The 22,523-nt window shown below is 35.6% G+C and overlaps 4 protein-coding genes across 7 annotated transcripts; 1 reads left to right on the forward strand and 3 right to left on the reverse strand.

Moving 5' to 3' along the window:
* The first annotated feature begins 757 nt into the window (after positions 1 to 757).
* LOC118060966 (probable protein phosphatase 2C 34) lies at positions 758 to 4,203 on the forward strand. Of its 2 annotated transcripts, XM_035074296.2 has the most exons (6): positions 758 to 1,089; positions 2,283 to 2,602; positions 2,684 to 2,992; positions 3,179 to 3,296; positions 3,376 to 3,599; positions 3,696 to 4,203. In XM_035074296.2, the coding sequence occupies exons 2-6, from the start codon at positions 2,360 to 2,362 to the stop codon at positions 3,906 to 3,908; spliced, it is 1,107 nt and encodes a 368-aa protein (XP_034930187.1). In that variant the 5' UTR covers positions 758 to 1,089; positions 2,283 to 2,359; the 3' UTR covers positions 3,909 to 4,203. The 2 variants fall into 2 exon arrangements, with proteins under 2 accessions (XP_034930187.1, XP_034930188.1); XM_035074297.2 differs by having other exon boundaries at positions 758 to 2,602.
* Positions 4,204 to 5,365: 1,162 nt separating this feature from the next.
* LOC118060967 (phospholipase D zeta 1) lies at positions 5,366 to 12,009 on the reverse strand. 2 transcript variants are annotated; one of them, XM_035074301.2, is made up of 20 exons: positions 11,513 to 12,007; positions 11,281 to 11,396; positions 10,633 to 10,734; positions 10,372 to 10,490; positions 10,152 to 10,293; positions 9,628 to 9,972; positions 9,280 to 9,522; positions 9,087 to 9,203; positions 8,831 to 8,970; positions 8,509 to 8,658; positions 8,127 to 8,283; positions 7,541 to 8,038; positions 7,274 to 7,384; positions 7,013 to 7,159; positions 6,730 to 6,927; positions 6,556 to 6,657; positions 6,305 to 6,436; positions 6,052 to 6,117; positions 5,860 to 5,921; positions 5,366 to 5,765 (listed from the first exon to the last, which is right to left on the reverse strand). In XM_035074301.2, exons 2-20 carry the CDS (start codon positions 11,317 to 11,319, stop codon positions 5,513 to 5,515), a joined length of 3,123 nt encoding a protein of 1,040 aa, XP_034930192.1. In that variant the 5' UTR covers positions 11,320 to 11,396; positions 11,513 to 12,007; the 3' UTR covers positions 5,366 to 5,512. The 2 variants fall into 2 exon arrangements, with proteins under 2 accessions (XP_034930192.1, XP_034930191.1); XM_035074300.2 differs by having other exon boundaries at positions 11,281 to 12,009.
* Positions 12,010 to 13,242: 1,233 nt separating this feature from the next.
* LOC118060969 (uncharacterized) lies at positions 13,243 to 17,234 on the reverse strand. Its single transcript, XM_035074304.2, has 8 exons — positions 16,460 to 17,234; positions 16,322 to 16,388; positions 16,183 to 16,222; positions 15,786 to 15,918; positions 15,353 to 15,424; positions 14,495 to 14,575; positions 13,727 to 13,788; positions 13,243 to 13,645 (listed from the first exon to the last, which is right to left on the reverse strand). Exons 1-8 carry the CDS (start codon positions 16,751 to 16,753, stop codon positions 13,579 to 13,581), a joined length of 816 nt encoding a protein of 271 aa, XP_034930195.1. The 5' UTR covers positions 16,754 to 17,234; the 3' UTR covers positions 13,243 to 13,578.
* A 370-nt stretch (positions 17,235 to 17,604) lies between these two features.
* On the reverse strand, positions 17,605 to 21,019 carry LOC118060968 (geranylgeranyl transferase type-2 subunit beta 1). Of its 2 annotated transcripts, none has more exons than XM_035074303.2 (10): positions 20,883 to 21,019; positions 20,687 to 20,740; positions 20,439 to 20,589; positions 20,198 to 20,314; positions 19,786 to 19,852; positions 19,514 to 19,662; positions 18,824 to 18,957; positions 18,643 to 18,741; positions 18,452 to 18,527; positions 17,605 to 17,858 (listed from the first exon to the last, which is right to left on the reverse strand). In XM_035074303.2, the coding sequence occupies exons 2-10, from the start codon at positions 20,738 to 20,740 to the stop codon at positions 17,764 to 17,766; spliced, it is 942 nt and encodes a 313-aa protein (XP_034930194.1). In that variant the 5' UTR covers positions 20,883 to 21,019; the 3' UTR covers positions 17,605 to 17,763. The 2 variants fall into 2 exon arrangements, with proteins under 2 accessions (XP_034930194.1, XP_073260014.1); XM_073403913.1 differs by having other exon boundaries at positions 20,687 to 20,774; positions 20,883 to 20,939.
* Positions 21,020 to 22,523: the final 1,504 nt, after the last annotated feature.

Raw genomic sequence — 22,523 nt, forward strand, 5'->3', positions numbered from 1 at the left:
ATATATTTTATTGATTTTAAAAATAAATAAATTCACTTCAAAACTATAAAAGAAGAATTTATTTTTATATTATCCATTCTGTTCAACCACACAAGTTTATATACTTTTTATATCTATTTATTTTATCACGAGAAACTAATAAAATATAATTTTAAGAATATTTTTAAAAAATGAGATAGTAATTTCTAGAAATATTTTGAAATTTTAAACGAGGAAAGAACTAATATGAAGTATATCTACATTTCAAACATTAATTCAACAAATTTTTAATAAAAAAGGATGTGTTTGCTTTTCAGCTAAACATGATCCATGAGTAAAACCTATTAAATAAACTCAAGGGTAAAAAGTTAAATCATCAAGTAAAGGAAAGGAAAACAACATGGAAAATCTTTGCCTTGGAAAACCCAGTGTTCTTTTTGTCATAATTCGAATCATTGATTTTTATGTTAAAAAAAAAAGGTCAAAATCCATCAACTCCTTAGATTTTTTTTCAATAATTCATCCCTTAGCTCATCCTATACAATAATTTAAATAAAAAATCCAGCTAAATTATTACAAAAAAATTCCCTATAATTGACCCTACCTCCATTCCTCAACGCTTAAGCCCAAATTATTAATATTCTTCAATATTCCAATTTTCTTAACCTCCCACAAATATAAAATACAAAATACAAAATACACTATAAAAGGGCTGGATGAGAACTGTTACTTAACAGAAATTCTATAAATAGAAAAAACAAAAAGCAAAAAAAAAAAGAAAAAGAAAAAGAGGAATCAAAGTCCTTTACAAGGAAAAAAAAAGGCTTACTACAAAAGCAAAAACAGTGTTTTGTTTTTGTGCTTGTACGTTGAACAAAAGGATTCTTTCTTTCTCCGTGTCTGTCTTTGTTATCTTCTCCAAAGATAAAAAGAGAGGAGGAGAACATTATTATGGAGTATGGACTGTGATTTATCTCTATATCCTCTTTCTCGAATTCTCAGCTCATTTTGTCCCATTTCCTGCATCAACTTCCGGCAGATGATGTCATCTTTCTGACATGTACATCATCGCCAGCAGTTCCCTCTTCTCTGCTCTTCTTTAGCATCGAGGTCTTCTACTGTTTTTGTTCGTTCTTTAGTTATGGTTTAAAGGGTTTCTTTTGGTTTTGAAGAAGGACTCGAACTTCATCATTTTGTGTTTTGTGTGTTTTCATTGCTTTGTTTTGTCATGGATAAAGAGCTTAAAGATGATTTAAGAAGCTTGAATGAGCTTCTTCTTCTTCTTCTTTTGTTTTCTTTCTTATGAAACGTTTTTATGGGTTTTGTTTGGTTTCTGGGAAAATGTGAGAAAGTTGGGAAAAAAAAAGATTTTGAATCTTAAGGTTCATATTGTTTTAATCTTTAGTTTGTGTTAGTAATTAACTATATACTTAAATTTTGACATAAGCTGTAAAAATGAGAGAATTTATCATTAATATTTCCAGTTAAAATTAAGCAAAGATTTAATCACTATTGCTTAGTAAAAAGTTCAGCTTTTTTTTTTTTCAGATTTAAGAAGCTAGATTAATGATGAGTTTATGTTTTCTTTTTATGATTTGCCTTTTCCGTCATTTTCTTGGAAAACTAACAATTCTTTATATCTGTTGCTGAAGAATAAAAAGAGTAAAAGTGTGATGCCTTTTTCCTTTTGTTTTCTTTGATTCCTGCATATGCCAAATATATAGTTTTGGACATTGAAGTAGCTAGGTCCATGTGAGTGCAAATTGATCTTTGTGAAATATTCTCTTAGGATTTTGCTAATGATACAAAATATTAGAAGAGATGAAATTCAAGTTCTACCCTCCTGGTTGAATTTTCTTCGCAACACACAAACAGTAATGGAATAACCTGGAAAGTTTAATGACAAGTTGCTTATTAGTTAGGCTTCTTTATTTTTGGTTAATTGTTCTGTTCTTGACTTTTCTACAAAATTCTAGATGCAAATAGCAATGTTGGGATTAAATGTCAGATTGAGTATTCAATGTGATATACTGATGTGCTTCTGATTCAAGTTTTATTTTCGGTTTTTAGTGTTATTAAATTGTAAGATTCTTTAGCTTTCTGAGTCAGATAATGTCCTCTTTTTGCTTCACTGACTACTAATTGAATGTGATTTAAGTATCTAACCACCCTTTTGATTCTCAGCTAAGAATTTTGTGTCAAGAATACTGTAACAGATCTTTCTGATGAATTTTTATAATTTCCTTTCTTTCTCGTGATCCTACACGGTTGTATGTGTTATTTTTTTTTTTTTGAATGTTCAGAGTTTCGAATCTACAAAAGGCTAGAGAACCATACCATATTGTGGTCCGTGGTGGCCATTTGAATTGAAACAAAGGCAATGGGGCATTTTTCGTCAATGTTCAATGGATTGGCAAAGTCATTTACAATAAGAAAAGTGAAGAGTAATGGGAGTGGTGATGGAAGAGAAGCCGCAGAGGCAATGGCAAAAGATGCAAAGAAGAATGAAATGATCTTAAGATCATCTGGCTGTGTAAATGTTGATGGATCGAAAAATTTTGCTTCAGTTTTCTCAAGGAGAGGCGAGAAAGGAGTGAATCAAGATTGCTGCATTGTATGGGAGGTAAGCATGGAGCATTGGCAATAATGTATTCTTTAAATGTGATTCAAGTGTGTTATAATGTCGTCTCTGTTTGTTTGGTAGGAATTTGGGTGTCAAGCAGACATGGCATTTTGTGGGATATTTGATGGCCATGGTCAATGGGGCCATTTTGTGGCGAAGAAAGTCCGAGAATCGATGGCTACATCTCTTCTGTGTAATTGGCAGGAGGCTCTTGCTCAATGTTCACTTGATCCAGATATTGACTTGGAATCGGATAAAAAGCATCAAAGATTCAATATGTGGAAACATTCCTACCTAAAAACTTGTGCTGTTGTTGATCAAGAGCTAGAGCAACATCGGAAAATAGATTCATTCTATAGTGGAACAACTGCCCTGACAATTGTTAGACAGGTAAATCAAGTTCCTGATTCCTTTTGAGTCTTTTTTTATGCAATGCTTATTAACTCTATACTCTCATTTTGGTTTGCCTTTGTATGTAACAAATAACGGGGAGAAGCTACCTGGAAAAGATCTCCTTATAGCTCAAGATTATGCTAGGATGCCATTACTAGGTGTCTGACCATGTTTTTTTTCCAGGGTGACCACATTTTCGTAGCAAATGTTGGCGACTCGCGCGCCGTATTGGCTACAACAGCAGATGATGGAAGCTTGGTACAGGTTCAGCTTACTGTAGATTTCAAGCCTAATTTACCCCGTAAGTTCCTCTCCATCATTCTGTCCAGCAAGGCAATATGAACAAGTCATTCTTACAGTAATGTTCGTCTTGACTGCAGAGGAGACTGAACGGATACTTCAGTGCAGGGGACGTGTATTCTGTCTAGATGATGAGCCAGGTGTGCACAGAGTTTGGCAGCCAGATGCAGAATCACCCGGACTGGCAATGTCCAGAGCCTTCGGCGATTACTGTGTAAAGAATTTCGGGCTTATCTCCGTGCCTGAAGTTACACAAAGGCATCTAACTAGCGAAGATCAATTTGTTATCCTGGCAACTGATGGGGTATGGGAAATTAGTTTTCAATATCTAACGTCCAAAATCTTAATCAAACATATAAAGAACCATAACAAGATTGTTATTCTTGCTGTCATTCTTTAGGTATGGGATGTAATCTCCAATCAAGAAGCAGTACAAATTGTGTCGTCGACACCAGATAGGGCAAAGGCAGCCAAGCGTCTAGTTCAGTCTGCTGTCCATGCTTGGAAACGCAAAAGGAAAGGGATTGCCATGGATGATATATCAGCCATTTGCCTCTTCTTTCACTCCTCCCCCCAATCTCAACAAGTCCATGCTGTTAGTACACCAAAATAGCGAATCATAAAATGTAAATGAGCAAGGTTGTTGTAGCTTCTCCTTGATGTTCATTTACTCGAGACATTTCAATTTAGTTGATTAGAAAAGGTGTTTATCGCCCCCTAGCTTTTTTCTTAAAATGAAGATACTCGAAATCCCGACTTTTTGATGCTAGTTGAACTACAACTCATCGACTTCTTTAGCTACTTGGTGACATGAAGAATCTAGTAAGAGATGAAGTCGAGGTGTAATCGAAAATCAGACTAGATTTGAAACAATTTGATGCTACAACAGCCAGCTACTTCAGTTTGTATACATTGGTCAAGAATTTCTCCGAGGGACAAATCCCATTGAGCACAACTTGCATCTGCTTCAAAATCAGAAACGACGAAACCAAGTTTCTTCTAATGGGCCTATACTATTAGCAGATCAGTGAATTTTTTAAACAGGCCTTTGAGGAAAATGCCCCCCCATAAATTTATCATGACCCAGTTTTTTTTTTATTTATATATATAAAAGCTTGAAATAAAGTTTTTTTAAATTCAATCCGTCAAACTTATCCTTCATTATATACCGAGTTAAGTTTAATAAAAGTACCAAGTTTTCATGAAAACCTAATATGATTCGATCCAAAAGAAAAAAATAAAATTCTCTCTTTGTTTTTTTCTTTATTTTTTGTTAAATAATAGTTATTATTTGGAGTAATATAAAATTTCTTGTTTTGAAATAAAAAACTTAATTCAGTAAGGAGACATGGGAAATTTTAAGTGAAGGCTGGATTTATCTGATCCAAAAGAAATTTTATTTTCGTATTTGGATATTTTGGTTTATTTTTTTCGTTTTGTTGATATAATTTTCAATTATCTCTTGCTTTATACTTGGTTAGAATTCTAAAATCAGTGACTTACACTATATAAGAACAATTGATTCCATCGCTTCATAATTTTTCTAAATATTTTCAGCTTTCAAATTATCAAACATAAAATTGATGATAGAAGAGACGCAGATCATGCAAATAGAGATAACATCTCTTCTATATTTTAATTTTTATGTGTTAAAATTACATAAAATTTCTATGCAAACCTCTGCAAATTTCACAGATTTTGATGATGGGAAGATCGATCCTCGGCCCAAACCCCTTGGATATAGGTTAGATAAACCTCAGACATGCAAGTTATTAGCTCAACGTGACTGCCGGTTAAAACATGACTCGAAGGGAACCATCCATGTGTTAAAATATGGGATTTTCATTTGGAGTTCTAGTTAGGTTCAAATTATAGAAATGGTGGGATGCGATTTGAGGAGGCCGGAGATCGAGAGCTAATCCTTTTAACAGGCCGGGGCTGATCGGACCTCCCATATAATACTTTTGAGAATGAATCATACTTAACGGTTAACGCTACTGGACTCCATATATTTTGTCTTCGTGTTCCTGTTCATATTATTAATGTTATATAATAATATGGAAAATCATATAAATCAAATCCAAATATGCTTATTAGACAAATCCCTCACAACAAATGTTTTAATCCTTACATCTTGTTAGTTTAATCAGTTCTTTTGTTAATGCTTTAATTTGCTGTTAATCCTATCTTCTCGTCTTCTACTTTCCTACTTGATAATTAATGAAATACTTGCGGGGATGCATAAAATTCTCCCTCATTGAATACTGGTCTTAAATCTTCTTGACACATCATGAAGTCCAATGGAAAGGAAACAAGATGGCCCTTTACTAATTTCAGTCTTTCGATTGGGTCCATCATCTTAATCTCTCCATTTTCATTGTGTTCTATCTTCTCAGGAGCTATTCCTAAGTCAATGGTTGTGTGACCAAGTTTTTCCTTCCAGTGGTTCATGCTTTGTCTGAGAGCAGCTCTGCATTGGATGGAAACGTACAAGCTATGTGTGTTAGGACATTGTATGGAACTAAACAAAGAGGGGAAGACAGCGACGTTTCATGTTTAATTACCTCGAGTGGATATGATCATTAGGAAGACAAGCAAAGACATCCTGGTAAATCTTTGAATTTTCCTGTCCGAAATTAGAGCATTTCGATTACGTGCCGTAGCAGCAAAGAAAAGGAAGATAAGAAAGAAATAACGTAAATGACAATGATCAATACTTTTTTCGGCAGATTTATTAAGCATAAATTTCCACTCACCTTTGCCGTTTCCAACCATAAATCTCTATATGTCGTCTCTGCTACAGGATCACTGATTTTATCTATCTGAAGCAAGCAAGAATATATAGTTTCTGTTATTGATTGCAATAAAATGATCAGGAGTTCAGGACACTATGCCGGTTAAATTCAATTTAAAATCAGGTCTGAAAGAACCTCTTTTATGAGAAGCCTTGTACAAACAAGGGCGTGCATAGTCAAACTGTTCATGTGGATCAACTTTACTGTTACTAACCTCTCCTAAAGAAAGACCAAGATGCTCAGACCACAGCGAGCGCCGCAGGCTATAAGCAAATTTTCCAGCTTTCCAAGTTTCCCCGTTCATTGATGATTCAACAAACTCCTTGTCTTCAGTAACTATCCCAATCTGAAACAATGGTTTTAGTCAACTGATCAGGAAGCATAGCAACTTGAATCAATATGTCATTTTCCAAGTTACGAGGAAACTGCTATGTGCCTTAATATACAGCAACCAACAAGCAATACCTCAGAGTCTCTCGATCCAAGCAAACTCCTATCATTGATGTTAGATGATCCGATATACGCAATCCTGTCATCTACTATCATAACTTTGCTATGCACGTAAACCTGTACGCAAAATGATCAATTAGAGGGATGAAAAAAATGTAATATATTAGACAAGTGATGGAAAAAAAATACCTGACTTGTGACCAACGGACCTCCCACAAAAAGTCTACCATACGTCCTCAGACCATAAAAAGAAATGTAATCATGTGTTTTAGGGCCAAGCAATGTGTTAAGATTGTACAGAATTGAAGTCTTCTTCCAGGAGATGGTACGATACTGCCAATGCATGATGGCTCTAACAGTTGCTGCACCACCATCATCCACACCTCCCTGGAAATGAATTATCCAGCTCATGACGAAGGCCAAGTATTCAATGCTTAAAATTAGAATTTAAAAACATTACCAAGAGTTTTACCTGGAAACCTGGTGAGAGTGGTATGACAATGATGACTCGAAAGCACTTATTTTCTTTGTAAGCTTGAATAACACGTTTGTATATTGCATCCAAAACACGATTCTGGATAATCTCATCTCCACAAAGTCCTGATATGAAAAATTGATTCTGCAAATCAAGCAATCAACAGAAATAGCAATATAAAGCCTCTGCAATATAAGTATCAGGAAATTTATACAAGACCAGAAGGAAAAATAATGGTCAATCTTAAAGTTTAAATACCTCTATGTAGATAAAATGTTCGGCTTTTTCAATGAGAGAACAGTAAGCATTGTGGATGCTTTCTTCATGCTGACTGGCTCCTGTTGACCACTGACTGACACTTCTGATAACCTGCAGATGACATGGTTGCTCACACTTAGAGGAAATAAATAAAATTTTACAGTTAAGATATGAGAAGGCAGTCACAAATGTAGATCTTGATAAAAGAACAAGATCATGTAATATGTTATGAGAAAATATGATGAACTTCAAAGGTTGTAATCTAACCTGACAACGACATGAGACACGTGGTCCAACTTGTCCACATTCGCTGGCAGAAACATCAGGAACATCTTTTTCAGATGTGTCTGATGACCGATCTGAAATCTGCATTATGCTTTCAAGATCCACAAAATCATGTTCATCAACAGGATTTTTCACTGGTGTGTCTTGAGCGAAATTTCCATCCTTGGATTTCTGCAAAGCGAATGAAAAACTATCGCAGTGCCAAGCTGATTGATCAAGACGATCGTTATCCATGTTTTTGGCAGTTAACTCGTGATTAACACCATTAACAACTGTTGCATCAGCTTCCTGAGGTAAAAGCAAAGGGATATCTCGGATTGGAGATACTGAGGCAAAGTAATCTATTCTGCTGATGTCTTTCTGGTTTCCTTCTCCATTCTTGCTTTCAATATCTATACTTCTTCCCATGTAATGAGGAAGGACCATGTGGTGGCGAGGCATCAGTAGTGGAATTGTTTGCTCATTTGGTGCTTTGCTTCTCTAAGAAGAGATCAAACATATAAGAAACTAAACTTTCTGAGTGTCAGTGTAGAAAGATGACACAAGAGGTAGGAATCATGAAGTTAACCTTAGCATGGTTCCAGCGTTGAACAAAGTGCCTAGCAATGTCACGGCAAGGCGGTCCCCAGAGAGAACAATGGACATCATGCCATGGCATTCGAGGATATTTTCTACGGTCCAGTTCATCCTTCATGACGTCTTCCCAAGAATTTGGTTCTGATTCTCTAGCCAAGCAATGTTGTGGAAATATTAGAACAAAATTTTGTAAACAAGCCTCCACACTACCATATCTATTACATATGACGATGCTAATCTGTCCCTAATTCTCCCTCAGTCATCACATATGAGCTGGTAAAATATTGCATGATTCAAGAAACATAATAGCACCGAAAATGTTGCTGAACCATAGCTGTTATTTCAATTTAATTTTCTGAAGAAAGGAAAAATACCTTGGATTATAGTAGTCCTTTCCAGGCCATATGTCAGCAGAACAATCACCTACTCTATGTTCGATAGTGTCATAACGGCCAAAGCATAAATCTAATCCTCCAATAAAGCAAATCTGGTAGTCGACGATCACTAGTTTTTCATGGTGTGACCTGCATGTGACATGATTGATCAATGAGCAAACGCAAGCAATCAAATTAAACGATGTACTTCACATGAATATCGACATGAGATTTTCTAATTCTTCCATTTTCTCTTGATAACTCTAATCCAAACACAAAATAAATAAAATTTCATACAGAACTTTATCAGCAAATCACATACCATGAGTAGACACCAGTTGAGAAATGATCAGGATGGCGCAGAACCCTCAAATTCTCATGAATGTTAAGAAGCCTTTTCTTGCTGTACATACTGTTGATTTTCAAAGCAATAGAAACCTCCTTGTAGAGAAGGATATAAATCTGCAGGGTCATTCAACTTCAAAGTTAAAACCAACACTGTTTCATTGCAGAATGCAAAAGGTAATAATCAGAGGATAATAATTCTGAAGTTTGATGATAATTATTTTCTTACGCACCTGAACCCCTTCCTTAGCTTTAGCTTCTAGCAAGGAATCAAGCCGGGAGCTAGCATGATCTTGGAAAGGCCTTCTTAGATACAGCTCAGGGCAAAGCCACCAGCCTGTGATAAATATCTGCATATAAATTTTGATCAACAAACTCATGACAAATGTTGAACTTAATATGTCAAATGCACAGAAAGAAATGAACCTCTGATCTTGCATTCTCTATTGCAGAAGCAATTGCTTCAAAAGCTGCATGCCCATCCACAAACCACTGAGCTTGACTCCCATCTTCAGCTAAACCCCTTGGAGGAGCATAGGAACCATAGCGGTGAGAATGACACCACCCCTCACTTGTCCTTAAACCAGCATCTTCGATTGCAGCAATCCATTCTTTAACTTTACTACCACTTTTGCTTCTCAGGTTTATGCTCCGATTTCCGGCAGAAACCTTTCATGTTCCACGATTTGTTGGTAAATGTAACAAAAATTGCATAAACCTTACGTTAGTATCACATGGTTGCTTGGACAAAATTTTAAAGATAAAACTGCTTACCTTAAATGCATAATACAGAGGATTGCGTTCCTTTATCTGGCTTGCTAAATATACTTGGTTTCCTCCTTTGTCATTTGAGTTTGGCAGAACATCAAAAACAAGAATATCTATGATTTTTGCGTTGAAAGGATCTTCCAAAAAGGCCAAAAACCCAGGTTTCAAAACAGCCCACACCTTCTGCCAGTTGTTGTCACAGAAACCGAACCATTGGCAGGGCAAACATGTTATATCAGTATCATCCTTGGAGATTTTTGAAAGATTATTTGCCATAATGTAACCTTCTTTCAGCTTTGGACCATATTCCCTCGAGAAGGACAACTTAGAGACCTCCAAAAATTTGCAGACCTACGTCAAAAAGGATGGCATGAATAGATGAACAAGAAAGCATTGACAAGTAGAAGAGAAGTATCTCGACATAAGGATCAAACGGATGCAGATTATTTCTCCGATTCCAACTTAATTAGAGTCCAGTCTATTCATGTATAGCAATGAAGGAAAAACCAAGTGGATTCAAATTGTCTTACCACTGGAGAATTTACGATATCCAAGTTTCCTAGGAAATGATTCAAATAATTCTGCATTGCCACCTTTGCTCTGTCTGAAATACCCTGCTGCCCTCCTAGTGCCGGACGAAGAAATGACAAAGCAGCAATGGATGGGACATCTCTGCATTATAAAACCACGTCAACTACAACGTATACTAGATGCAGTTGCATGTAACTACCAATTGAACAAAGTTATCACCTGTTTCTAACACTTTCTTCTTGATGATGAACTGGAACAGCACCGTCATCCGGTTCATCAGCATCTTGCATGACTGCCACGTGATCTACTATTCCTAAACTGTGGAGCCATTCTTTAACCTTTCAAAGAAAAAATATATAAAGATGAAATCGAAAATGCATTAAACAAGATAATTAAACAGTGCAAAAAACAGAACAAGCCTAAAGGTGATAGAAATGCCATCTATTGGAATAGAAAATGGCTTATTGCATTCTACCAAACCTGCTCTTGTTTCTCATGAAGTTCCTCGATAAGTGCACGCTTCTTCAAAGCAAAATGTAAGTAGAGAACTTGTGATGCTTTCTTCAGTAACTGCCACTTGAACTGTTAACAAAAACATTATCGTCAGCCTCATTTTTTGCGGATTCATTCAATTGATTTTGGGAGAATCCAAGCACTACAATAAATTTAGCATTCCTTGAACAACCTCAGCCTTGATTATGAGATATAAAATTCTAGTGAATCCCTTGGTCCTGGTCTGGATAACCAATTGATCATTAATCTAGTGCTGTTCTAGACCAAATTTTGTCCTCCCTATTCCATTGAAAAAGACCTGTCATCCTCCTGCACTACTCAAACCAACCACCTTGTTCCTTCTCATCAAATTCCACACAACCAGCTATTATTTTAGCAAGAAAAACAGCTCTGGAAATTTGATTGTCTTCTATATTGCATGGTCATGTCAGTGGCAACTGTCCATGGCAATATTCCTCAATAAACAACTGCTCATCCTTTCCAATTCCAACTACCGACAACATTTAACCAAATAGAATATATATAAGGTATTCACCAACCACAATTTAAAACAAGAAGACTGCCCTGCAAAAGAAAGAAAGGGAGAAGGGGAGAGAGATAGAGAGAGTTGCATGCCTGTTTGTATTGTAATTCAATGGTGTAAGACAGAAGCATGGGGCTAAAATCTCCAGCAGTATCAGGTCTTGAGACAGAAACAATGGTTGCTTTTGGCAATTCATCAAAAATCCAACCTGGTTCAGGGAATTGCCTGAATGAATAAGATGGATGCAAATTTGCAAGGACATTATCAGAATGCATAGTTCCTGCTGCTAACAGTGGCTCTGTTGTTGTTGTTGGCATCCCTCACCTGTTCTTCTTCTCGCCCCAAGCCCCTCCGCTTCCTTCTTTTTCCAGTCACCCTCAAGTTATTACAGAAAGACAAATATAGAGAGAGAAGGGTTTTTGTTGTTTGTGTTAATGTAAAGGAACATGAATTGTTTAAAGAAGAGGGATGTTGTTTTCTTGGTTTTTATATGTGTTTTAGGGGTACCTGTTTTTTAAGGCTCTGTATACCGGGAAAGTTAAGACAGGTAGGATTTTTTGATCTGGTTACTCACACGGAATAGAGCTTCTGTCAAACTTCTTGTTTGATGGTGCCGTGTGCTGGTTATGATTTAAGGCTGCCAGGGTCTTGTGTTTGTGGCAGTTTTAGAGGTCGGTTATGTGGAGATTGTGTGAACTCTATGGCCACGGGATGTTTTTGACCGCAGCAAGTGATGATTTTGATGTCTTAGAGGGTAAAATAATTCTTAGGTTTCTCCAAATTAAGGGCTAGAATGCCTGGATTAGCCCTGAATTTTCTTGGTGTTGTCAAGCTTGAACCTTCCATTCATCAATGATTTATGGCTCTTTTCTCATGAATGAGGCGAGGGACTGAGGGTAGTTTGGTAAAGGAGACCATGGTGGATTCCTACTTGGACAAGTTGAAAGACATTCATGTTGCAAATGGCATATCCCATGGCGGAATCCCTCTTGGAATATCCAACCTTTTGTGCTTACAACTCAAAAGAATATGCTAAAAAATGGACCTTATCATTAGTTCATTTACTATAATTCAAGAAAACCCACATGGACTGGATTAAATAAGTCTAAATATAGCATTAATAGCATCTACCAAGAACTTGAATCTTGATTCTTTATTCCATTCAAAAAGGGCAATGCTCTTCTTTAGAAAAAGAAAAATTTCCGTGCACGGCTAGATCATCTGGCAATGATTGCGACAGCAGCAGCAATGGGTAATCTGCTGGTTAATTCTTAGTGGTTCAGGCTGGAAGGTATAATTCTCAAGATTATGCTTTAGCCTAAATAAAGAAATTTAAGAACAGGAAGCAACATGTGGCTGATATTTTGTCCAAAGGAATTCCTTGAAAGGAATGATATGTTGTTGTATAGGTTACTTCTGTGTTCAAAACCCTCCAACTGTCAAAACTTTCAAGTTCAACATTTGACCTGGCTATGCTTCCAGGTTTCAATTGTGAGGATATAATGGGAGGAAATATTTCCTGTTGACTTTTTTAATTCCAATATAAACGTCTTATTTTAATAAATCGAGATGAAGTGTATTTAATTTTAACACATGTAATTGCTTTTTGTTAGTGTTTCCAGACATATAAAATAGATATAAAATGGATAATGAACATGTTTGGTTAGAGAAACAGAAATAAAAATATAAAATAAATTAATTTTTAAATAATTTTTCATACTTTCAAAAAAAAAAAAAACGTCTTATTTATCTTCAGTGTCTCCTTCGTTGATATCCATTGCAAGTAACTCTTTTCACGAGTCCTCTTGCATCCCTCACATACAAAAAAATACCTCAAGATCAAACGTGTTTTTTTTTTTTTTTTCAGTTTTTTTTTCCCAACTGAGGGCACAAATCATTAGCCCTAGTCTTTTTGTTCTACTTTTGCAAAAATAATAAAGCAATCACCTCATTTAAACCAGACTCGGAACAGAAATCTACAGCCTTTTCACTTCCATCATCCAGCTTTCCAAATATGTGATACCTCTCTTTCTGACCATGAAACTACTCTGCAATTTAAAAGTACTAGTGATGGTGAATTATTACGAAAAGGGAGTTGCTACAATGCCTATCTTCACAATGCCGATGCCCATCTGAACCACTAGATGTGAACGCAATAGCAAATCCTGTGGTCTAGATAGGTATTGGCATTGTGACAAAGCAAAAAACTTTGGCATCCTGGACTTGTCTTATGTGAAGAAATGTAAATCGTTAATTCTGCAGGGTTCAGCAACTTGGCAGGATTCCAAGTATAAACTATACTACAAGAAACTAATATGAATGGTATCAATATATGTGCAATCCTGTGTTTATTGATCTTCTTGTTGCTACAAAATCAAACTGAACATTTTTCAGTCGCTGCTCCAGTTTCGACATAAACAGTGAACCTTGGCAAGAGACGCCATATAATCATCAGACCTGGAATGAGAAATGCATCCATGAATTAAGCTGCTATACTTTTGAGGTGCTAGTAAATGTAGATGGATTTAGAATTCATACCTTTGTCCATAAGGAGACCTACATGCAGCAACTATTTGAACTTTGGCTGCCTCTGGTTCTTTCTGTATAGGTGAAAGTGAACATTAGCTGCACATATCCATGTAATGACGAAGCTTTCTCACACCAACAAGTAACACACTTTCATAGTATAAAATCATCAATTACATGAGCCACTAATCATGTTTCAAGATTTGGTATTAAATCCCAAGAGGCTCAATTAAAGTCCAAATGCGGAAAGAGTTCAAACAAAAATCAGATAATGATGATTTAAGTCTTGCTGTCTTATAGGATCGAAACAATGATCTTACAGAAAAAATTAATGAATTAAGTCCCATTTAAACTGCTCTAAAGAGACAAAGAAAAAAAGGGTTGCTTCAAAAAATCATGAGAAATAAGCTAGATTTTTCATCTGTTTTCAACATCCAGAAGCTCATATTGAGAGAAACCACTACTGTCAAATGCGGGTTTCTTTGTTTTTTGAGCTCCGTTACTGTCAACGTGAGACTTGATTAATCAGTCTTGAAATTAAGATCATCACAAGGTTTCTGTTAATAGTTTCCGAGAAAAAATAGAATGGTGATGTGTCAGGCACTGGAAGTTCTCATTTTATACCTTCTGTAATTGAAACTATGGCAGCAATATTTCTAGAATCACAGGCACCCTTTTAGCTGCCTACTGTTTTCAATTCGTAATAAAACTGAAATAATTTCCGCAGGCTTCAAAAAACCAGAAAAAAAAGGACGCTATATTTACATGTTGAGGACAAACCTGAGCTTCATGATATAGACCGGCATATAAAGATGCATAAAAGTACTCATTCCCCTGTCCATTTGAAAATGCAGCGGCAAACTGCAAACAAAATTCCAATGCTTTAGTCAAATGCAATAGTCCAAACAAATGCAAGCAGGCCCATATGCAGAAAATAGAAAAAAAATAACCGATAAGGAATCTCTTAATATAATTATTCATCATCAAGAGTTTTCAGCACTATCACTCTAGAAGTTGATACTCTTATAGATCCTAGAAGATAAATGTTTGAAAAAAAAAAAGATGAAGAAAATCAATCCCATCAAGGAACGGAGCACAGTAGTGATAGTGACTGTCCATAGACAGCCACAAGTAATCTGTAGACTTTGAATAGACAATTAATAAAGTGGAATCCAAAGCTCTTCAAAATAACACGCAGCTACTCATGGTCCAGATAAATTGACTCCATTCAAGAACCATTGATGAAGGTGATTCGTTGAAGTTCAGCCTTTACCTTGTTCTTGAAGATTTTGTTTTATTACATAAAACTTCAGTTGACAATCCACTAGCTTAGTTTAGACCTTTCAATTGAGGATGGTAAAGAAATGATTGAGGTTGTGTAAGTAAAAAAAGGATTCTTAAACATGGGATATCTTAGAGCAGATCCTTGAACATATTCTAATGAATATGGATTCTTAAGCATTATACAGATATAACGAATGCTTCATTAATAGATATCGAATAAAATTAGATATTAGAACACCAAATAGTATCACAAAAAATATTAACCCAGAAGAAGGATTAAGATGAATGGCCGACCTTACAAACTTCAAAAATAGTTCAAAAAAGAAGCATTGGAGTTGGATAAACAGTCCACACCTTTTCGGGGTCACCACCATCTTTAAACATGTTATAAGCTTCCCGCATTACGGGTCTTGGATCCCTACCGACCTGCATTCAGCTAGCAAGCTGCTTCACTTGAAAACATGTGAATAGATTCCCTTGGTTTAAGTTAACCAAATTACTAAGCGCAATTACCTCCACTCTTGGTTATAAACCAAAACCTATACATGCATCATAATATAAATTACATTGCTGTGACAACTCCATGAACAACTGGTCAGAACTCAGCATGCATATATGCTGCTTTTCATGTATCAGAAAGCTTCCAATGGAAGATGGTAAAGTGAGGCACCATTTTTATGCATATTACATTTATTAGAAAGCTTCCTTTCAGCAAAGCTTTGATTACCATCTTACTCATCCTTATAATTTGGTGATTTTCTCCAGTAAACACTCTAGAGTAACTTACCTCAAGAAATCGCTTCCTTGCTTCATCAACTCCATACAATTGAGCTTCACACAGAAAGCACCATATTGACTCCTCCGTGTCATTTGGATTCTGTGCAACATCTATTCGAAACTGATCTGCCCCTTCTTCAAACCTATTGATATGGTCACCACATTTCAATCCCTTCAAATTCATCTCAAATACTCAAAGAAAGAAGCAATTTATTCTCCATATAGTGTCCATGGAAACTTGTGAAAATTTGCTAAGGAAAATTATGAGGCCAACTAATTGAATTAGGCTTTCCCATAAGGCAATTTTCCAAATTGATATCGAAAATGAGAATTCCTTCTCTTTTCCAATTTTTTTCCCGGGAACCAAACAAGAAATAAAGGAAAAACAATCATTAAGGAATTAGTACCTATCAACATAGTAAAGTGATAGCCCCCTCTGCCAAAGATCTAAATCACAGCCACCAAATAACTTCATCATTATACGCATTATATCAACATTCTCAACAACCCTCAGAAAACAATCAATCAAAATACCTAGAAACTTACATGCTTTTTGACGAGTATCCAACTCTATTGCCTTGTCAAACTCCACTAAAGATCCCAAAACATCACCCTTCACAACAACGACAAAACATTTTAGAATGGAACAAACAAAACCATAACGATAAAGTACTCAAAATTAACCTGTCTAAAGAGTAGCATTCCACGTCTAATAGCCATAACAGCTTCACGGGCATTGCTGTTGCCTCCTGTTAAGGCATCCCAAATGCCAGAAACTGAAGGGAGAAACAGTCTTCTGGTGAAAGTTGGTAGTGGGTTTTGAAGGTTGTGAATTCTTGAAGGAATGTTAGTGCTGAAGAAGTGTGATTTGGTGTGAGTTTTGGGTGAAAATGGAAGTGTAGTAGTTAAAGAGTGCTTGTGTTTCGAGGATGAAGAGGGTGTGGGAAATATGTGATTGAAGTTATGGGTTAAAGCCATTGAAGTAACAGTTGAAATGTGTACACCAATTTGACTGTTGTGAATGTTGAGGTTGTTCGGGTTCCTGTGTTCTTGGGTTTTGGATAAACTGTGGGAAGTTGCTGGGATAGAGATAAGGAGCTAAAAGGTAACCGAACGTAAGGCTTAAACTTGACTTGAGAGATTTAATCTTTGAATGGTAATTCAGTATTTCATCAGTTGGTTTTTAATGATTTGTTGAAAAGACCGTTTCTTTGGACAAATAAACGATGGACATCGCCAAGGACAGAGCCATCCTAGCACATCACATGGTGGTCTCTACAAATTATGTGCACGGGTGGTTCACGGAACCAGGTTGCGCCAATGCAAACATCCATGAGGCACATGACTGTTCTTGAAAAAATCCGTACGTGTTTGTGCTGAAGATGACATCCTGTGAGCCAGAGCTCAAGGAGCCAATCATCCTTGAATTAACTCTCCTGACAATAAACTGCAACTCAATTGGCATGATGTCATATATCCCCACTCACTGCAAGGACAAGATTCAGGTTCGAGTTTCCTTGTAATTACAAAAAGAAAAATCCAAGAACAGACTCTCCTGACAACGTTTGAATAACTTTTTCAAAACACCAATGAATGACATGGAAAAAAGGTGAAACCTAAGAATAAATGGCGGTCACCAGTTAATATGATCGTCTTGGTTCAAAATACATGCCTCGAAATTGTTTCAGTGGGCTCATTTAATTGGTTGGGTGACACAGAAAATAAAGTAAAATGTCAAGCATACATGTTAACCGTTAAAGCTTTCCATATTTCCAACCAATTTGTGACGCTTCCTTGTTATATACAAGATAAGGGGGAAAACATCCAGCTATGAAGTGTAAGATGATGACAAACTGGTTCCATTGAAGATCCGAGAGTTATTAGCAATAACAAGAGAATGGAGTTGGCACGTCTGGAAGAGAACTTCCGATGTGAAAAGATCAGTGAAAGAAATATCAGCATGTTCTTGTTGAATGGTTTTGCCATAACTATTTCTGGAAGAAAATCCTGTCTACAACATCAACGGGTAGAGCATGAGCTGGATCTATGGCTTTCAATCCTGGATATTCAAGAAGCGAAAGCCCTGCATCACAATAAACAGGAAAACAACACAGTGAAAACATGACATCTGCAGCATGGATAAAAAATTAAACCAGGGATATGGCACAAAAGTGAAACAATTGGCCACAGTGCTTTACTATGCGATGCTATGCCAAATGTGAAATGTGAAATGACCGACAACACCATTTGCTATTCTACACTGGATGAGCATGCCATTCTTTTACTGAATATCAACAATCAGGTAGGAGCTTAGTAGGAGACCATATTATCCTAATCTAAAGGGAAAGAAAAAGGTGGTTTCTAATGGCAATTCAAAGGCTATCTGGTTATTCAGCCTCAAAGTTCTAGATAAAACATGCAGCCTGAAGCTTTTCACCCCTCTTGCAAAAGGTCTTACTAGATGAAGAAGATGACAACAAAGCCAAAGCTTTAATCGAAACTAGTTGGGGCCAGCTATATGGATCCTCTTGCTAAGATGAAGAAAAGACAAAATACATAACCTGAAGAGATGTCCAAGATGCTGACTTCAGGAATTTAAGATAGAGTGAGTAGCCCTGGTGGCTTTTAAGAAATGTTTGCAATGAAAAGGGAGGGAATAAAAAGCCATTAAACTACCAGCTATTCCGAAATATGTATGGTATACATCAACAGCATCTTCTGGTCTATCTGAAATTCCTCCATTTTCTGTATCCTGTAAATTTCAACAAACAAATATTAGCAAGTCATCTTCATTAGAACATTAACATCTTATGGTTCTCTTGATTACTCTGGAATCATAACCATAGCCCATTCAGTTCAAAACTGACCTGACAGTTTAAAATGAACTTAGCTAGCTTGTCCTTGTTAATCCAATGAACTCTGTCAATCATAATCAGGCTAGAAAGAACCCACCATGAATAGCAAACCTGAAGAGATTAAATAGTCATAATCAGAAGAATATATAAGAATCTTGGTGGAAAGGTACTTGTATTTGTAAGAGATACCCACATCAGGAAGTTTCTCAGGGCGACCATTTAGACCTCCAGATTTGACTTGGCGTTCGCATAGCCACCAGCCAAGGAGGTCCTTGTCAACATGATGTAGAGACCCCGTAATAGCAAGAGCACCCACACAACAGAAAACTACAGTCACAGAGAAGAGAAAAAATTTAACATACTTAAAATTAAATTATATCCAGACATGCAACATAAAAAATCCAAGGTGATCAAGCTACAATTTGCAGTCTTCTAGAACATAACTTCATCGAATGATTCACAAAATTTTTAATTGCAGTTAACATGAAGTTTCATGCAGCAGTCTACAAAAACTTAGTTGCTCCAAATACCACTCACTTAAAATTACTCGTGCTTTCATTCTCTTCCACTAGCTCTCACCTAGATGGAGTTTCAACATAACTTGAGAAATCAATGAACTATTTGCTAATCTCACCTCATTTTAATTAAAGCTTATGAGAGCCTCAACTTCCATTGCTAAATTAGAAAATTTGATTGAGTACAAATATCAAAATGTTGGTGATCAACAGGCACTTCTTTTACCAAATAAATGATCAAAACGATGCAGGCTCACATGGTGGATCATGGATGCAGTTTTAATCGTCGCCCAAGACTACGAAACTGAAGGGTGAAAATTCTGCTCTTATGTTTCAGAATAAAATTCCAAGTGTGATGTGGAACATACTCTGGCCAGCATGAGACTCTCCACCAGGAGTGCATCCAAATCCACCATCCACATTTTTGCAACTTGCGATGTAATTAACTGCCTTCTCCACGTTTATTTTATCCAGACGATGCAAAATAGACAGACAACATATTGCAAGATATGAAAACCTGGAAAAAAAGGATGAGGAAAAGAACTGGCCTGTGAGATAATGTTTTACAAGTATAACTACTCTTTCCAAAAAGCATGAGAAGCTGATTAGCTCAGATGGAAGGGACTGGTAGAAAGAATACCGAGAGTCTACTTCTCCCCACTCATCCCCGGAAAACGATCCATCTTCATTTTGCAGCCCACTAATATCTGGCATAAAGTTGAGCAAACCAAGAAATGGATGGCCTGTGATATGTTGAATTGGTATGCTTAATGTCTCAATTCTGTTAGCCTCATATTTTATTAAGTCATCGACCCAAAAAATGAATGTTCACTCAATCAAGAAAAGTGAGGACAACATTAAATTTCAAACAATTGGAACTTTAGTGAACTAAACAGCTATTTATGTAAACAACACAACGCAGTTGCCATATTATAATGTACTTACTCTTTATGTGAACTAAATTGCAGCGAATGATGAGTTCCTAATAAACAAAATCTCAAATAAAGGACGAACAATCTCAAAGCTCACTAAAGAAAACCAAATAAGGATACAATTTGCAACTTTATCAGCATCCAGAACATTTAGCTTATCAAAAAGGGCCAAAACTTGTACAGCACTAAGGGTATACAGCATATGGGGGTCATGCCCGATATTACCAGCAAATCCACCTACATAACAGAAAGCAACACCACCCGTCTTACTGTAAGGATTCGATCTTTTTACTTGTTTATCTTCCAAGTTGCATGAGATTGGTAATTAATGAAAGCAAACAAAGTCAAGTTCTTGACAAACCAGACTCATGTTGGCACTTCATGATCCATTCAATAACTTCATTTGAATCCAAAGCATCAAGCTTTCCTAAAAGATCCAATGTAGCCAATCCCCAATACGCTCCATTCATTCTTAAATGCTCCAACACCACCGATTCGAAACTATCCTTTCTCTACGCCCACAATGGAACATAACCAAAAGATTCAAACTTTAGTAACTTTATTACACACAAAAATAAAAAAGACAAATACTTATAGTAAAAAACAAACCTTTTCAACTGATAAAATGTATTTAACATGTTTATCAACCACCAACTCTCCCATCTGTCATGGTCATACAATTGGTCAAGTTGAGGTCCTTACAAGTGCAGAAACTAAGAAAAATTAAATTTTGAAAACAACCCACAAGTTTATGCTGCAGAAATAAACAGATGAAAAGTGATGTAAGCGAGAAAAGGAGAGTTACCAGCGGAAATCGTGATGGTGAATCGGAGGGAGGGACTAGGGAGGGAGACGGGGACCTAGGAGGGCGAGAGATCAGAGAAGCTAAGCTAGAATCTTTTACGGCCTAATCTTTTTTATGTTTTTTGGGCTGATGGAGGCCCTTTAATGTGTGAAGATTTTTTATGTGGGTTTGTTTGCAGCAATTACTTTGAGCAAGATAAGTAAAGATTGGCCCATTACACGGTAGGAAAACAACATCATGAAAATAGAGAAAAGGAAAAAGTTTATTAGATTAATTGCACTTCATTTCTTCTTTCTATTATTGATATTTTTAATGTGATATCTTTATTTTATTTATTATCTCCTTTACTCTATATTTTTTTTTATTAATGTGATCTCTCCTATATGATTTTATCATTTTTTTTCATTAAATGTAAATACATGTCAATAACATAGAATTTTAGACTTAAAACTTTTGAAAAAAAAACATTAGAAAGAACGAGAAAGATCAGTAAAATATAAAAATAAATTTTTAAAAAATTAATAAGAAATTTCGAGAGCCAAGATATTAGATTGAAAAATGGAAAATTCGAATTGAAAAATGGGAAATTACTAAGAAAGTATGATTTATTTATTTTTTAAAAATGCTTTGTGTATGCATTTTATTTTTTAATATGCTGGAATAAATTAGAATCTATATTCTTTTTTTGGGCAAGGGAGAATGAATTAAAATTGTAGGTAGATTAAATATACCATGTTGCTCGTAGATTAAGTTAGTGAATATGATACAAACGGGAAGAAAATTAAATACCCATACCCAAAGACAACATTCTAAATTGTATCTCTATGACTACAATTATTTTCAATCAAATAAGATTTCATGAATAATTATTATTTCTTGGCTATTTATGAATTCTCTTGGAAAATAACCTGTTTTATTTTTATGGAACATTTTTCTGGTCGATTCTGTTATTTTAATTCAAAAGAAGAAAATATGATCCTAATTGAAGGAGGAAAGTGAGGGGTTAACTCACATGTAGAAAGTAAATAGAAGAAGGAAAAATATTATAGATGAAACATGTGCATTAAAAACAATTGGGTAAAATTGATAAAGTTAAAATTCTCAGGGGGCAACCTGCATCGACTTGCCATCCCTCTGATTGTGGAGACCAGATTAGATCATTTACCCGCAGGCAAATTATTTTTTTAAAAAAAAACAAAAAGATATCTCAGATCGCTAAAGTGTTTTAAGAAACCAAAAAATTAAATAGTGTAAAGATTACTTAATATAATAGGCACAGTCCAAAAATAATTTGAATAATAAAAAAAAAAATTAAAAAATATTAAAACAATAATATATTGAATTGAACATATATAAAAGCAAATAAAAAAATATATTGAAGTTTAATTATCAATCCATTCAAAAAAAAAAAAAAATTCAAGGTCAACCCAGGTTAATATGTCAAACTTAGATCATGAGACTGGAATAATCTAATAAAAAAAAATTATAAAACTCAATTTTTAATTAACCGAACATTGAAGGAATAAATTGAAAAAAAATATATTTAAAAAATCATTAAAAAAAACTTGAGTCAACCTGTTTTAACTCGTCAAAACCTTGACTTGGATCATAAAATCAGGATAATCTCATAGAAAACAAACT

Source organism: Populus alba, chromosome 13, assembly GCF_005239225.2.
Source record: "Populus alba chromosome 13, ASM523922v2, whole genome shotgun sequence".
In the NCBI taxonomy this organism is placed as follows: Eukaryota; Viridiplantae; Streptophyta; class Magnoliopsida; order Malpighiales; family Salicaceae; genus Populus; species Populus alba.